This window comes from Alternaria postmessia, assembly GCF_024291825.1.
Source record: "Alternaria postmessia strain BMP 2775 chromosome Unknown scaffold_222, whole genome shotgun sequence".
NCBI classification, from domain to species: domain Eukaryota; kingdom Fungi; phylum Ascomycota; class Dothideomycetes; order Pleosporales; family Pleosporaceae; genus Alternaria; species Alternaria postmessia.
Genome location: NW_026260295.1, coordinates 68 through 15,970, shown reverse-complemented (window position 1 = coordinate 15,970; position 15,903 = coordinate 68). Strand labels below are relative to the sequence as shown.

At 51.1% G+C, this 15,903-nt stretch overlaps 6 protein-coding genes across 6 annotated transcripts; 2 read left to right on the top strand and 4 right to left on the bottom strand.

Moving 5' to 3' along the window:
- Window positions 1–764: 764 nt before the first annotated feature.
- Window positions 765–2,451, top strand: J4E82_011528 (uncharacterized protein; the record flags this gene model as incomplete). The annotated part of the gene is made up of 2 exons (XM_051737732.1): window positions 765–988; window positions 1,041–2,451. The coding sequence occupies 2 exons, from the start codon at window positions 765–767 to the stop codon at window positions 2,449–2,451; spliced, it is 1,635 nt and encodes a 544-aa protein (XP_051582513.1).
- A 410-nt stretch (window positions 2,452–2,861) lies between these two features.
- J4E82_011527 (uncharacterized protein) lies at window positions 2,862–4,092 on the bottom strand (the record flags this gene model as incomplete). The annotated part of the gene is made up of 3 exons (XM_051737731.1): window positions 2,862–3,339; window positions 3,396–3,784; window positions 3,838–4,092. 3 exons carry the CDS (start codon window positions 4,090–4,092, stop codon window positions 2,862–2,864), a joined length of 1,122 nt encoding a protein of 373 aa, XP_051582512.1.
- A 1,168-nt stretch (window positions 4,093–5,260) lies between these two features.
- J4E82_011526 (uncharacterized protein) lies at window positions 5,261–6,542 on the bottom strand (the record flags this gene model as incomplete). The annotated part of the gene is made up of 2 exons (XM_051737730.1): window positions 5,261–6,444; window positions 6,497–6,542. 2 exons carry the CDS (start codon window positions 6,540–6,542, stop codon window positions 5,261–5,263), a joined length of 1,230 nt encoding a protein of 409 aa, XP_051582511.1.
- Window positions 6,543–7,868: 1,326 nt separating this feature from the next.
- J4E82_011525 (uncharacterized protein) lies at window positions 7,869–8,626 on the bottom strand (the record flags this gene model as incomplete). The annotated part of the gene is made up of 2 exons (XM_051737729.1): window positions 7,869–8,494; window positions 8,545–8,626. The coding sequence occupies 2 exons, from the start codon at window positions 8,624–8,626 to the stop codon at window positions 7,869–7,871; spliced, it is 708 nt and encodes a 235-aa protein (XP_051582510.1).
- A 548-nt stretch (window positions 8,627–9,174) lies between these two features.
- On the top strand, window positions 9,175–10,287 carry J4E82_011524 (uncharacterized protein; the record flags this gene model as incomplete). The annotated part of the gene is made up of 1 exon (XM_051737728.1): window positions 9,175–10,287. The coding sequence occupies one exon, from the start codon at window positions 9,175–9,177 to the stop codon at window positions 10,285–10,287; it is 1,113 nt and encodes a 370-aa protein (XP_051582509.1).
- Window positions 10,288–12,916: 2,629 nt separating this feature from the next.
- Window positions 12,917–15,405, bottom strand: J4E82_011523 (uncharacterized protein; the record flags this gene model as incomplete). Its single annotated transcript, XM_051737727.1, has 3 exons — window positions 12,917–13,221; window positions 13,287–13,533; window positions 13,579–15,405. The coding sequence occupies 3 exons, from the start codon at window positions 15,403–15,405 to the stop codon at window positions 12,917–12,919; spliced, it is 2,379 nt and encodes a 792-aa protein (XP_051582508.1).
- Between the last annotated feature and the right edge of the window lie 498 nt (window positions 15,406–15,903).

Below are 15,903 nucleotides of genomic sequence, written 5' to 3'. Positions count from 1 at the left end.
CACATAGTACCCGGCTGAAGAAGAGTGTCTATCATCCATAAAGGCAATTTAGGGAAGTCGGGCAAAGAAGCTAGAGTTGGGGATGTGGTTGACATTTTCGATGGCAGTGACGTACCATTCGTGATACGAGAGACACGGAGTGATGATGGTTTACGCTGGAAGCTAGTTGGTGAATGCTACTTGTGTGGTTGGATGGATGGGAGCTACTCCGATCACCGAATTGTAGATGACTTAGACGATGGCCTTGCCACGGCAGACACGTAGCCAAACGCGGATTCCTCATACAATGAAACGCTACTCAGCGAGTATTATGTACCCTGCTGAAGCCGACGACAAATCTTCTCCAAGACAGGGGCTCTTAAGTGCAAGCCTTCCACAAATTTTAAGATCGCTTACCTATCTGTCCTAAGCGCAATGTTCTCAAGCATGTGCAGGGTGCGCATTGATCTCTCTTCCGAATCGAGCTGTATGTAGTCTGCTCGCACAGCGTCTGTCCCAGCATATATTCAACTTATCCAATCAAAAGCTCCATCACATTCATGCAGGTGCTTCCGCGGACTTTTCCGTATGTCGGTAGGGATTGTCATCCGCGGCAAAGCCCTCCTGTTCCCCGCGTTCGTGCCCCACCACCGCTTCCTTGACCTCCACTCTTTCTTGTATCTACACAAGATGCAATGCGCGGGGTCGTGCATGTGCATACAGCTTAGCGATTTGCTATCGCGTTTGCTTGATGTGATCTTCGCCCCACGCGACGATAGAACGACATGACTGCTTCCACCTCTTCTTTGCGATTCACACCACAATCACGTTTCCGACACCAGTATCAGATAGTTCCCTCCAAGGACAACAACATGGGCGTGACCCACTCTCCTGAAGTTTCTGCGGTAGATGAGCGCGATGAAGCGCTTGATGGTGCGCAAAGTCGCGAGCGCTTATCGTGGAGGAAGCAGCCCGTCATTGATCTAAAGCCTTCATGGCATCGCGATACGTAGGGACAAACAGCTCAGTTTCTCCCTGAGGTATGCACTGACTGTATACAGGTACATCGGAGCGCTTCTGTTCAACACCTGCACTTTCATCTTGCCAGCCCTCTACGGCACCTTGTCGAAGCTATGGGTTGCCAATATCGACTCCTCAATGGTTGTCACAACCGACACGTATACGTACATCGGCGTAGTAGCAGAAGTCTTGAACGAAGGGTTACCGCGCGCTTCGTATCTCGTCATCGGCGACAAGGCCAGTCGTGGCTTCCGTGAGCGACTGCAGCTCACCCATACCCTCGTGCTCTTCCAGTCACTTCTCGGGCTTATAATGAGCATTGGCTTCGTTGCAGGCGCTTCTACATTTGCAAAAGGTTTCGTCCCTGTCGAAGTGAGAGATGTGAGTGTTACATACGTTCGCCTCTCTGCGTTCTCTGCATTCAGCTCGGCAGTCGAGTATGCGGTCAGCGCTTCAACCCGCGCGCTCGACAAGCCCGATGTTCCACTCATCATAAGCTCGGTCAAGTTCGCAGTCAACATCATTCTCGACTTGATCATCATCTCCAAGTTCCACGTCGGAAGCATCACACCTACGGTAAACATGCAGGCTGGCATCTCACTGGCTTGCAACCTCACTTCTGCGTTTGCGGGACTGGTGTACTTTGTCTACACAACGACCGTGAGCTCCAAATCTCCACTTCATCACGATACATCCAGCCGGAAAACGATCCCGTCGTTACCAGCATTGGTCACACTCGCAAGGCCAGGAGCGATCTTCTTTACTGAATCCGCCATCCGTAATGCGCTATACCTCTGGCTGGTACATGGTATTGTCGGTTTGGCCAGCGATGACGCAACTGCTTGGGGCGTCTTTTCTACTATTCGGTGGGGTCTGATTATGGTACCAGTAATGGCACTCGAAGCCACAACCCTGACCTTTGTTGGCCACTCATGGGGAGCTTTGCGTGCAAGTATCGTGGGTGTCTCACGGTCCGCAAAGTCACAGGTTACACGCCGGCAACTATGGAACGTGATCCGCTGGGCTCTCTACTCCGTCGTCATCGTATTGATGGTTGAGATCCCACTCTGTCTCATCATGTCCTTTGCTGGTGCCGAGCCTTTTGCACGATACCTCTCGGGTTCTGAAGAGGTCGCCCGTATAACCGCTCGCATGTGGCGCACCATCGACTGGTGTTACATTATGTACGGTGTGTCGACACAGCTAGCTGCGATTCTGGTATCGACGCGCCCGACCTGGTATCTCTACCAATCTCTTGCATCGAATATACTGTACGTCTTGCCATGGGCGATCGCATGTCAAGTGGTTGATCTAAATGTAGGAGATGCTTGGACATATCACAGTCTGGTGTTTGGTGGAAGTCTGGTTTTCTCGTTCTTCACCATCATTGTAGTTGATGGAGTTTGGGCGCTTCGGCTATTGAAGGGAAGGATGGGTATCAATAAGACGTAGTGGTGGCGATGATGTATGACACCTAATCCTTTGTAAATTATGTCTTCGCCTAATCGATACTTAGATGAGGCCCTGTTGCGACATTGAATTCTCCGCGATGAGCTGAAAGTCGTAAAAGGAAAGACATGCACTCTTTCAAGCCCGTTGTGATATTGGCCATAAGGATGTGGGAGATATAGATTGGAGGAGCTTCAAGATGTTCGCGGAGCCCCCAAAGATTAGCGTCTTTTAGGCAAGGCTGCCGCGGCTAGCGCCCGCCCTGCGCGCCACAGGGGTGAGCTTAACGATACAAGAAACAGTTCGCACACAGTGTCAATCTCCACGAGATACAATGGGCCAAGGAAAAACGTCTATGCTCTAGCGAATCCCTCTAATCGCGCAATAACTTTCTAATACACATTAACCTCGTTCTACATTTGCGTAATCTTGACCGTTCTCATAATCCCTTTGTGACCCGCTGCACCTGCATCAGTCGGCCCGCTGTCTTTGTCCTGCTCCCATTCCTTGTTCAGTTCGATCGTGCTCCCACTCGGACTCGACCCATCGCCACCGACAACATGAACAGTGTGGTTGTGGTGTTTTGAATCATGAGAGCTGAGCTGAATATCATTTTCGGTATGCCGACTGGCATGTTCCCGGTACCCAGAACGAGACGGGTGGCCCGAATTCCACATGCGCGAGTGTTTGCGAGAGGTGCTATCATGCGTCGACATGTCGCCAAAGACTTGGCGGAGCAAAGGGCGGAGAGTCGCGGCGGCGGAGGTGGCAAGGCCGATTCCGGTCTCGCAGGTGGACCAGATTGCGACGTCGATGGTAGAGTAGAGGAAATCGGGTATGTCGTTAAGACCGTTGATGAACGGAATGCGGACGACTGTTGCAGTAGAGCCGCTAGTGTCGAGTTAGCATGCGATGCAAGCAATACACTAAAGGTGGAAGAAGCTTACATAGCGCAGAAAGCAAGGACGACAGCTACAGTCATCTTCTTCTTCTTGTTCATCTGCAACTTGTGCACGATGAAGATTGGAACGATACTAAACGTCCAATCCGTGGCACAGGACAACGCAGAGTAGCCGTAGAACGAGTTCACGACGACATTAGAGGGGATGCACTGGCCTTTGCCGCCACGGAATTGCTCCCAGAAGAACGAGACAGGCCAGCATTGGAAGGTAAAGATGAAGAAGAAGTACACGCTGTAGAGTTGGATAGCGATCAGGGCGGTCCAAAGAATGATGCGATGTGTTCTGTCAACGGCAATACGCAGCAGGAAGATGCCGATGCTGCACTTGAGGAAGAAGTTCGTAGCAACGTAAGTAGGCTCGCAAGTCCACCACCACTGATTCAGATTGTTAGCCTTGTGGATTATGCTGTAGACGTGGTACTACACACCTTCATGCCTACGGGATACTTTTCGTCTGGGATGAGATATCGTCGCTTGCCGGTTCCATTTTGGATACCCAGCAGCGCGGAGGTACAAAAGACTAAGAAGGATACCAGGGTAAGGACAGAGAAGTAGTCATCGGCTGCGAAGTTCTTCACGATAACCAGCTTGCAGTAGCATCGAAGCAGTACCAGCAGGGTGCAGATACAGATGAAGAAGCCCAAGACGCCGGTGAATTCTCCGGATCGATCTTCTCGCGCCATGGTTGTCAGCAGGATGGTAGTGTTGAAGACGGCCCAACTCGAAATCCATCATGCCGGGGAGACGGCTATGTAGTCTGTCAAACTTTCTGCGTGTCCATTGCCATAGGGGTGGACATGACTCCGGGACGGGCGCCATGTCATGCAGGGGCAGGCCGAAAGCCTGTGTGGGGGAAGGATTTTCCGCAAGGCGGGCAACAAGCGAGCGAAATGATCCTCGGATCCTCGATCCGTCTCCACAGCGGTTGAGCCCTGACTCGAAGATTGGGGGCCTGACATGATGCCACTTGATTCTCTCTATGATTGATGCGATTGGGGACCCGCAAAATGCCTTCTAGACTGAGAACTGGGCAGGTTTCCCGGGATAGTGGTTGTAAGTGATTTTCGTCGTCTCGGTCATCTCCATGTGGCGGCTCTAGATCCGTGCAGCCACACCAAAACCAGCCGCTTGAGCCGCATCTGTTGAGAATTCTTCAACGTCAAGCAGGCTGGATCAGTCGCATTCGTCCCGTTGTGCTCGCCACTCTTTCTTTTTTTTCTTCTAATGTCGCTACGGCATGTATGCGCTGCTCACGAGCGTGCGACGCGCTTCCCCGTTGTCATAGGCAATCGCGAAGACGTGCGAATGTCATGGTACAGTACTAGGTCAAAAGTTGTAGTTTTAGCGACGCTTGCGGCTTATTCCGCTGTCGGTGATGTACGCCGCTTCCACGGCAGGGTAGCGTCATTCCAAGCCTGCCGGGGTGCATGGTGTAACGGTAACATTCTCATCCGGATTCTCGAATTGTCCTTAGTGTTCTTAAAGACAGACAAGTGCGATGCGCATTCATTCTGCAGCTTTCCTTCGCTTAGCATGTTAGTCTTCAACGTCAAACAGCATGTTCCTGGCTATGCTATCTCCAACTTGTCAACACCCCACCCTTACTCTCCCGCAAAACTTACCTATCAGTTCGCAAAAGCATGTAGCGTACTACACAAGCGAGCTGCCTGTTTGCGCTAAAACCACATCCAGTTTACGACTACACGCAATTGTACAAGTCAATCAACAACGATAACTGAAGCTCGAATTTAACTTTTCTACTGAGAATTTACTACTAACGGAAGGTTGTGAGCTGAAAAAGGACCAAACACCCACCGTACCTACCGGGCGTGGATTAAATGGGCTTACAAGCTACTGATAGCCCTCTGTCTTCGCAGCATGACTTGGCTTCGTCCCCAACTGCATGACGGGGCTATTGATGAAGTTGTCCAATCCATCGTGCGTGAAGAACGTTTGCGCCTTGGAGATCTGCACTTCGTTTGCGCCGCGTTTCCAGATACTTTCGTCGTAAGCCGTGATTGCATCTTTGAGGGAAGCGCTCCCGCTCCGCACGCTCTTCAGCGCTTCGACGAAGCAATGCGCGGAGTAGAAGGCATTGTTGGCGCCTTGCCCACGATGAAAGGTCATAGCGTGCGCAGCGTCGCCACATAGCGTCACTCGTCCGTCTTGGTTGTCCCAGGGAACCGTTTTCCATATCTTGAGTTGATCGCGTAATACCGTTGTGTCCTCTGGTATCCATTCGATTGCGCTCTTGTAGGGCTCCGCCCATCCGTCTCGTTGCACGTGCGCCTTGAGGCGCTTCAGGCGATCCGTCTCATTGTCGTGGTCTTCAACATACTTCAGCGGCCACGTCGACAGGATCTGGAAGGTCCAAGTGCTTGCGTCCTTTTCATCTGGCATATCGAGCACATTGGCACGGATATAGTGACCTGCAGGGTGGATCGCTATATCTACGAGTGGGTGGAGGCGATCTTTGATGAAATGCGCTTGCTCAGCGGTGTACGAGGCGTTGAAGTTCATCAAAGCGAATGGGAGCGTATCCATATTGCCTTCCTTCGGTATGAGGTATCGCCGTACTTTCGACATTGCGCCATCAACGCCGATGACTATGTCGCCTTCATCGCTGGAGCCGTCTTCGAAGTGCACTCTGACCCCACCATCATCCTTCATTTCATAGTACGAGAAGCTCTTGCCATAATTGACATTTAGTCGCTCGGCTAACAGTATGCGCAATCTTCGGATGTTGATCTCCCGTGCTTTCGGTATCGGAAATGCAAATGCTTCTTCTCGCGTTTGGCCGTTGTAGATAACGATCCGATCTTCGCCGAGTGCCTCGCAGTCGACGTACGGGTCGACTTGACATGAGTTGATCTGCTTGCTAAGCTCTTCAGGAATGAGATCAAATAGGTACGGCCGTGCCCAACCCAGGGTGAAGGCCCAATGACGATGTCGGAAGACGTCAGCACCTTTGTCGTATATGCTAAAGGAGATGCCAGCTTTCTTGAGACCATGAGCGAGCGCGCAACCGGCAGGGCCTTTGCGTGCGTGTCAGTAAGTGTCACTAGTGTCGTGGAAACGAATAAGTACCGGCGCCGATGACGATTACTTTGAGGTTTGTGTCCACGCTACCCATGGTAAGAAGTTGTGGGTTGCGATAAGATAGCAAGACGGTGAAGAGATGAGCGAGGCATGAGCACTTTTAACATGAGATACCAAGCTGGTACCATGCTGCAGGGCCGTTCACGCAATCCGAAGTATGTATGCTAACGCTAGAGTGAGTGAGATGCAGTTGCAACGGAAGCGGCGGGCGCCGTCATTCAAACGACGCTAGTGCCTGACGCCGGTTCTCCGCCTCCCCAATGCCGTGCCCAGACATTCCGCAAACACCTGCACGATGACGACCTTCGATACCGAGACACACAGCTCATTGTCAAATTCATGACCTTCTTATCCAATCAGTTGAGATGGCTCCTCGTCAATATGAGCGCACGTCGATGATATGCGTACCTAGGTAGATTATAACGATGCGACAGCGCGAGAGAGCCTTCAGGGATTAGACAGCATTGTCTCCGTGATATTAAAAGATACTTGACTACCAGATGTATCATGTCGATTGAATAGCTGACGTGCTTTGAAGCCCTTGTATCATACTACAGCACGTGGGACCGATTGACCGGAACTCTCTAGAACCCAACCCCCAAGCCCTCAAGTTGGATGAAAGAAAGCAAATGAGAACCCTTGCAAGAGTGCCACAAGTTGCCTCAGAGCCAGGGTTATCCCCCTAACACTGCAAGATATGTCAATATCATCCATCGGTCGGTGACAGAGCCGCGCACGAAGGCAGAAGAGATTGAACTTACGTTGATACATATGAGCTAGATCAACCTTGTTAGCAACAAATTTTCATCATAGGAAAGCTGGAGCTTGAAATGGGAACAATGGTCAACACTCACATTCCCGTGGATCCAACAACCACATCCATTCGCAGCACAAATCTACGTTGATCCTCCACGTCAGCCTATAGCTCCGATAGTGAAAATGAAGACGAACAATACGCCTCGCTGCTATGCAGTCAATCGCATACGTACTTTCTCTTGCTCAGAAGTGCATGCCTTTCCCGGGTCTGGCAATTGGCGCTCTAGTACATTTCCGTCGTGGTCAAGTGGTGACATCGGCCCAGCAACAGCCAGGCCGAGGATGACGGGAATCAGGAAGATGAATTTCATGCTGGTTTTCAAAGTGGTAAAGATTTTGAATGCAGTGGGTTGAAGCAGAGTGGCTCTCTGTGCTTTAAATCGTGTCAATCTGAGGCGTCCAACTCAATGATACTAATCAACCGATGACACGGGCGTGTATTCCTCCGTTCGACACACGATATCCGAACTTAGACTGCAGTGAACTTCGCAAGACGATATCTTTCAACGTCATCAGGTACCATAATCCTCCCGCATGCGTTCCGTTATACTTCAGCATCGACGTTCATCCCAACCGCATGACATACAGCAGCCCGGACTATCTCCCTCACAATCTCAACTTCATCTTCGTTCCTTGGCGCATATACCATGATCCAGCTCGGCGGTGCCAACCAAGTTACTGGAAAGCGCTGTCCCCAGCCCCTCTTCATCACCAGCTTCGCGTCTTGTGGGCTCACGTATACATGCAGGGAATTCTCTGCTGGGTGTACGTGCGCTACTTCGAAGAAGATCTTGTGTGCGACGGGGTTGATGGTCTTGACATCTGGTTTGACGTAGATGGCTGAGCCAGTGCCACCCTCAGTCTTACTTGGGCCCGTCTCGATATACTTTGAGTAGGCCTTCGCATCCGCAAACTCCCGCATCAGATTGTGAAGTGTAGCGGAGGCACCGGGTGTTATCTTCTCTGGAAACTGGCGTTGGGGCAGTGTCCAGCGCGTGAGCCCAGGTCTACGGCCAACGCGATTTGGAATCTTCTGCGGTTTTATGTAGGATATCCCTGAGTCAGGAATGGGTGACGCATCTAGGAGGTTTTGGCGCGTGTATAGCAGGTAAAGACCCCATCGCCGGATCTTGATGTAGCCTTCCAACGTGGGTGGCGTGCCTCCGGTTCCTGCGACGGTTTAGCAACCGCACTTCATGAATATACGAAGGCCTGCGAACCGAAGCTTTGCCAGCTCTTGAAATCATACCAAAACGCTAGTCCTGCGGCTGCGATGCCAGCCAGTATGTATTGGGCACTCATCCCACTCAAGGCTTTGCGGTGGGTGGCAAAACAAAATTGATCAGATGGAGCCTGGCGAGACAGCGAAGACGTCGCTTTTCTGGACTTTGTTCCCGAATGTTCGCAGCATTCGTTCCAGGATCCAAGATCGGAGGGGGTGGTCAGTAGCGTCAGCACGATGTGGGGTCGGTGAGGATCGGAAGGATGTCGCGGGCGGGAAGTCTAACTGCGCTAAAACATCGGATCCCCTCATCATCGCCCAATCGCCCGACTCCCTCCCCGCAACACCTCCGCGACCCCATCCAGCAGCATGTCACGATGTAGGAATTCGTCGCGCGCACCAGGCGCAAGCTACTACTCGACAGTCGCAGCTCCTCCACGGCTATCATTGTCGACTTTGCGACGCACTACTCGAAGTCAGTCAAAGAGCTAGCAACTCCAAGGCGTCCGCGGTTTCAAACGCTACTATTCCCGCCAGTGCCTTGAAACATCGCCTGCAAACCTCATAAGTCAAGGCCTCCGTCTCGCAGGCCGAGCAAGATGCACACGTACAAGTGCTGAAAACACAGATGGTACTTTGCAACGTTTGCGCCGCTGAAAAGAGTAAAAGTGACGCCGAGAGCTCACATCCGCGTGCTCTAGCATCTCATCCGCCCACTCCAACACAGCTCCGCGGGTACCTGCAGCCATCAAAAGAGCGCGAACTCTCAATCATTGAAGAGGCCAGAGTTGAGTCACTCAAGGCCGAATCGCTCAAGACCGGACCGCCATCGCCAAGATCGCCAGAAATTGCGACCGCCCCAGAGAACCAGCCTAGAGAGCGCAAATCTCGACACCCAACGATGTCTATTCCACCTCAACTCCAGCAGCAACTGCGCCTGCTCATCCGCGCCAACCACATCCTCCACCACCATGGCCTCGTCGACGCCTTCGGCCACATATCCGTGCGACACCCGCTCAACAAGGAGCAATACATCATCGCCGCATACGATCCCGGCGCCCCGGCGCTCGTCAAGAACATGAGCGACTTCATATCGTACTGGGTCAAGGACTCTACGCCCGTCGACCCCGACGCACCACAAGGCTACAGCGAACGCTACATACATGGCGAGATATTGCGACGGTTCCCAAAAGTGAACTGTGTGGTGCACTCCCATTCAGAGGACGTCATTCCTTTCACCGTGGGACATGGTGCGCGGGAGCCGCATCCTGTGCGACCGGTCTTTTACATGGCTGGCTTTCTTGGCCAGGGCGGTGCTTCGGTGTTCACAATGGATAGTCTGTATGGGACGGCACGAGCGCCGTCGGAGCACGACTTGTTGATCAAGAATGCGACGCTCGGTGCAGCTTTGGCGGCGCGGTTCTCGCCGGAGAACCCGGTGGTGCTGCAGCACAAGCACGGGTTCACAACGTTTGGAGCGAGCATTGAAGAGGCGGTGTATCGGGCGATATATACTCAGAAGAACTGTATACTGTTGCAACGAGCGATTGCTATCGCGGGCGGTGATGCAGAGGCTGTGTCGTACTTGAGTGCGCAGGAGATCAAGGATTGCGCGATAATGAACAAGAAGACGTTGGACAAGTCCTTCAGGTTGTGGGTGAGGGAAGTGCAGGTCAATCCGCTATATGAGAACGAAGAGGGTGAGCCGGAGAAGGGCAAGGTTGCGGGGATGAAGATGTAAAGGAACGCACATCTGAAATGTGATGGCTGATGCTTTTGTCGCTCTGCAAAGGCTATTGCCGTGACGCTGTATCGAGGGTAGATCAAATACATCCTCCCTGTTCTTCTCTCCTGGTGTTTGGCGTTCAGCATTTCCAGCAGATCCACTCGAATCTCCCATACTCAAGGCGATCGGCAGTCAGGATTGGGTGCTAATTGGATGGCTCATGCAGCCCATGTACTGTGGTTCGATGGCGTTCATGCGTTGATAATGCGGATGCTTGGCAGCTGAAATGTCTATCGAAGAAAGCCTGATGGGGTACGAGCTGAACATGCCGCTAAGCCTGATGTCGACTGGCCGGCTCAGCCTCACATGCGTCATGCGTCGAAAGCATCGACTCGATTGAATCACTTGTCCTTGTGCATCTTACCTCCGCCTCTGACCAAGTAACCATATATCCTTCCCAGACTACATGATCTTCATCTCAAAGCAGACAGGGAGCCATGACTGACACCACATCCTCATCCACAGCGCTAGAAGATGCGCACCCAGAATGCCTGTCCTTGTACCAGTATAGTTCCCTGGAAGACAAACCACGCACGATACGGCTGCTCAAGATCGACCATGACTGCGGTAATGGACCTCTGTATAACCTGAAGTTCCATCGCGACTGCGATGGATGCACCCACTATTGCTGTACAGCCTTCAATGCTAGGATGCCAGTACTCAGCCTGCTGGAAGCTTGTTTGGATGCCAATCCCGAATATGAAGCCATCTCCTATACCTGGGGCAGCGCAGCTCTAGAGAAGCAAGTTACATGTGACTCTAAGGTGCTACGGGTCACCCAAAGCTGTTACGATCTTCTTTGCAGATTGCGGAAACGAGACTCAGATCTCTGCGCGCAGGGAATTTGCAGTACGCAAGCTCGATCTTATTGGATCGATGCTATCTGTATCAATCAAGGCTTTCAGGAAGGCTGTGGCCAGCGAGAGAGGAGCCAGAGAGAACGTAGCCACCAAGTCGCCATGATGGCTACTATTTACGAAAACGCTGTTCAAGTAGTTGTCTGGCCTGGGCATGTAGAACGTGGGCACTTTTTAACTGACATGTTAGAATCTGGTTTTCGAAAATGTAAGTTAGAGGGAAAATATATCATTAGTGCTGTAAGCTAACATCAAAGATCCAGACGCTAGGCGTGAACTGCCTAAATTACGTTCGTTGATACAAAAGCCATATTTCACTCGAATATGGCCTCTGCAGGAGATTGCACTAGCTCAAAGCTGTATCATACTTGTAGGCGAAAGAACTGTCCGCGCACGTGATGTAGTCGATATAAGATCAGTCTTTCTGATGCCACATTCGAAATCGCCACAAAAAGCTCACGCTGTTAAGGATTCTGCAGAGGCTGCCTCCCTACGATTGGAATATGAACGAGTTACCACTCTCCATCGACGGCTGCTAGGATTCTTCCAATCACGTCTCGATGATCCGAACGCCACTCTCGAGCCGGTCACACCTCCTCCGATGTCCGAAGTTCTGCTTCACGCTCGTAGCCACCAGGCGTCTGAGCCCCGAGATAAGGTCTTCGCTCTATATGGTATATTCCAGCGCTTTCAAGCCTATTTGCAAGCTCCAGATTACCTGAGAGCTGTCGATAGTATATACCTGGAAGCAAGTTCATCAGCAATCCAGACGGATCGTAGCCTTCATATCTTCGAAGGTCTTACAGGAGTTTCGAGGTGTGACTTGCAATTGCCTAGTTGGAGTCCAGACTGGTCAGATCATCAACACATCACCCGAGTAGCAGAGTGGAAGAACCACAAAGCTAGTGGTTTAAGCGAAGCCCAACCGTGTATCCAAGGCCAAGAGCTCTCTGCTTGCGGTCTGCTTGTCGATGCCGTGTATCGGGAGCACATTACCTTCGCCGCTACTCCTTTGTTGGTTGAAGCAAACACGTTGACCGAAAAACTCGCGGAGCCTCTCCATACTCGCAATGACGTGCCTGTTCACCAGTATCTGGGTTTACTCGAGTCACTGTTTCTGGATACTTGGAAAGAAGAGAGGGTTCCACTACCCCTGAGACAAGACATTCATCGGAAGCAGATGGAAAGTGAAGCCAAAGGAGGCAAACAGAGATCAATGCTGTTGGGACTTCTAGGACGTCGAGTTGATCAGCACTCCACAGAGGGATTTCTCAAGGACAGCCTCACCCTGCACAGAGGTCTTTGTTATACACTGGATCGCAAGAAGCTTTTCGAAACGCGAGATGGCCGTCTAGGGATTGCGTCGAGAAGCATCGAAATTGGCGATTCGATCGTCCTCCTTCAAGGGTGCAACCTGCCTATGGTCATTCGGCCAGCTGGCAACAAGTGGAAATTAGTCGCTCCTGCGTATCTACCAGCAGACGGAATCATGGATGGAAAGTTGTGGAAGCCAGACGGTCCTTTGTCGTGTTTCTCATTCGTATAGGAAATACTATGGCGATGCGTCTCATTCGCGAGAAACTGGCGAACTAACCTGTATCACTCCTCATCATACTCTCTTGATGAGCCTACGCCTTCACTTGGAGATATATTGTTGTATTATTGGAACCTGTTTCGAACATTCTGCTCTTTTACAGCGGTAGAACACATACCAAACGATCAGCCCGCTATTCGGCTAGCACCTCGACTGACCTATGCATCTTTTTTGATGCTTTCTTCTTCTTTTTCGGAACAGGAACTGGGACCGAGAAATTCCATTGATCGTCAGGTGTAGCGGCTTGATCAGGACCAGAAGTCTCTTCAATGATATAAGGAGGCTCTTCTTCATGATGAGATAAGATCTCTACTGGTTCTAGTTCCGGTTCTGGTTCCGGCTCTGGTTCCGCTTCTAGTCCCGGTTCCGGTTCCGGTTCCGAGCTTCCATTCTCATTGTCTGATTCTATACTGTACTCTGTGGGGATTCGTTCGGTATCTAGAAATTGTAAGATTTTATTGGGTCCATAAGAAATGAGAATATCTTTCTTCCGACCTACGCACCTTTTTGAAGTGGTGAGATGACCTGGACACCTTGGAGAGCTTTGTGCCCGTGTTCTAGGATCTTGAGCTTCTCGCTACAACGCGTTCTCCCCCTTGACGATTCCTCGCTCTCGGAGGCCAGATTGGCCACTGTGACATCGTTTATATCAATAACATCCGCCGGGGAAAATAGGGTGGGGAGTTCTTGGATGAGGCGCGCTTCGACGGCAAGGACACTGAAGTCATCGATGATCTTCTTTTGCGCAACCTACCAATGTAAATAATCTGCAGAAGAGACTGAAGATATACTCACTTTGTAGTAAGCCTCCATGAAATCTGTAGCAGTGGAGCTAGCGTAAGTATTCATGTCAGCTTCAGTCTTCGAAACGAGGGCATTGATCAAGACGTCCACGTCCATCTCGAACAGTTGAACGCCACCTGCAGCGAAATTATCGCCAAAAAGTCCCTCTAAAGACTTTTTGATCTCTTTTGTCCGACGTGCACTCTGTGCTTTCTGTACACTCTCCGTGAGGTAATGGTTGTACGTGATTGGGTGGCCAGAATCATGAGGTTTCAGTAGCTCCGCTACTTTGTCACGAAGCTCAGAGGTAAGCCTTTCCAATCTGACGTAGACAAACCGCCTTAGTATGCCAGCGAGACTGGCCTCGTCACAAACGTGCGCGAGAGCTTTGCGCGCAAGGAAGCGAACAGCGTGAAGGACTATATCCAGATACTGATTGACAAGGCCTGCCCAAGGCTTTCGCTGTTCGTGGAACAAGTGCCCAATGATAAGTGGGTCGAACGTACCGGGAAGCTCTCGACCTCTGCTTCGTTCCAGAAGTTTAGTGACTTTCGAGATGTAGTCCTTACGAGATATTCGATGAGGTGGGTCGGTCGGGCCTTCGTCCAGAATTGTAAAGGTATGGCCCTTCCTGCGCATGTCGGCTGCAAACGCTGTTAGTGTATTCTGGAGAACCGCTCGTAGACGCTTTTGATATCCTTCATTTGTGGAAGCGTCACCGAAGAAAGGATCAAGATATTGTCCATCCACAGCAGCTTTGACAAGAGTGCTGAACGACTGGCTAACCTGGAGCAGGTACCGTCGCTGTTCTTGGGCAGTGGCTCTTGGCGCACCCAGTGTGTTCAATCTTGCCGTACATTCTTGAATGCCGTCCTTGATCTGCACGAGTACATCTGGTAGTTGCGCTACAATATGATCTTTGAGAATCTTGCTCAGCCTTGGCTTTAGGCTGTGGATACCGGTTTGATCAGCCGAAAGTGACCTCCAGATCCCTTTTTCGAAGAATGATGCTTCAATTCGGTCGCGCTCTTCTGTAGTTGAGTCCTTAGTCGTGAAGTCCCTGTTGCGAAGCACATGCCAACCTAAACGGAACTTTACTTCTTTATTCTGCGCCAGCTCCAGGTAAAATCTCTCACTATCAGATCCCTCATAAAGCGTGTCCGGCTTTGTGATCAGCCCAAGGGTACGGCGGCCCGTTGGATCAATCTCACGTGAATGTTTTGTGATCGATTGATTATTGAAGTCGTTCTTGGCGGATACAACGGCGAGTATGATGCTGCGTGGATTCTTCATGTAGGAAAGTACAAGTGTCTTGACTGTCTTGGCGTCTTCGTCTGACTGGGAGCGGCTACCAGCTTGAAATAAGCCTGGCAGGTCCACAAGCGTAAGGTGTGGTTGATTGGGCCCTGACAGTTCTAAACGAAGGATATCGGAGCTGAAAACTTTGTCGCTGCTCTCAGAAATTCCCATTGCATCTTTGGCTGCTTCAATAACAGCTTCAAGTTGCAAGTCTTCTGTCGAGACAGAGTAGTGGAAGTTCCGTAGCTTCTCTAGGTCTCTCTCTGAACGGTCTCTTTCTCGGGAGTCCGGAACAATACTGATCTTGATCGGTGCATCTGCGCCTCGCCGCAAGATCAACTCTGTCGCGAACCTAGTACAAAGGTTGTCTTTGCTTGGGAACTTTACACCCGAAACTGCTTCAAGGACGGAGCTTTTGCCCGAAGACTGTTCGCCGCACACGATAATCTCGGGCAGGTCAATGTATCGATTGATTCCATGGGATCGAAGACTGTCAACAATGTCTAGTAGATCTCGCGTTTCTTTGGACTGCAGAAACATAGTGCGACGGTGGACGGCGTATACAGCCAATATATGCAGTAAGCTAACAGGCTGAGATATAATCGTTGCCAGACCGCGGTGAAGAATGCGCGGCGAAGGCTTGTAGGTAAGGAGAGTGGCGAGCACGGTGAGCTGGTCTTCTGAAGCGAAAGAAAATATCATGAACCCATCAAATGACCCGTGGTAAATGGAGGAGCTGTTTCAGCCGTGGGAGAAAGCGCTTAGCTACCGCTGGTGGCGCAGCATTGCTCGAATGATAGCCTACCACGTCTCACTTTCTGGACGCATCTGTCCGTGGCTCATAATCTCGAATCATCGTACAAGGATCCTCGGGCGGCTGCATATTTATGCTATCATCGTGCAGCATCTTCGAATAATAGTGCATGATTGGCGTCGTTCAGAGTAAAAGAGGTAATGATAGTCAATGATGCGGCGCGGTTATTATAGTTCTCATAAAAGTGCGACCCCCCTGTATATGGTTAGCGTTACCCGCGCGAA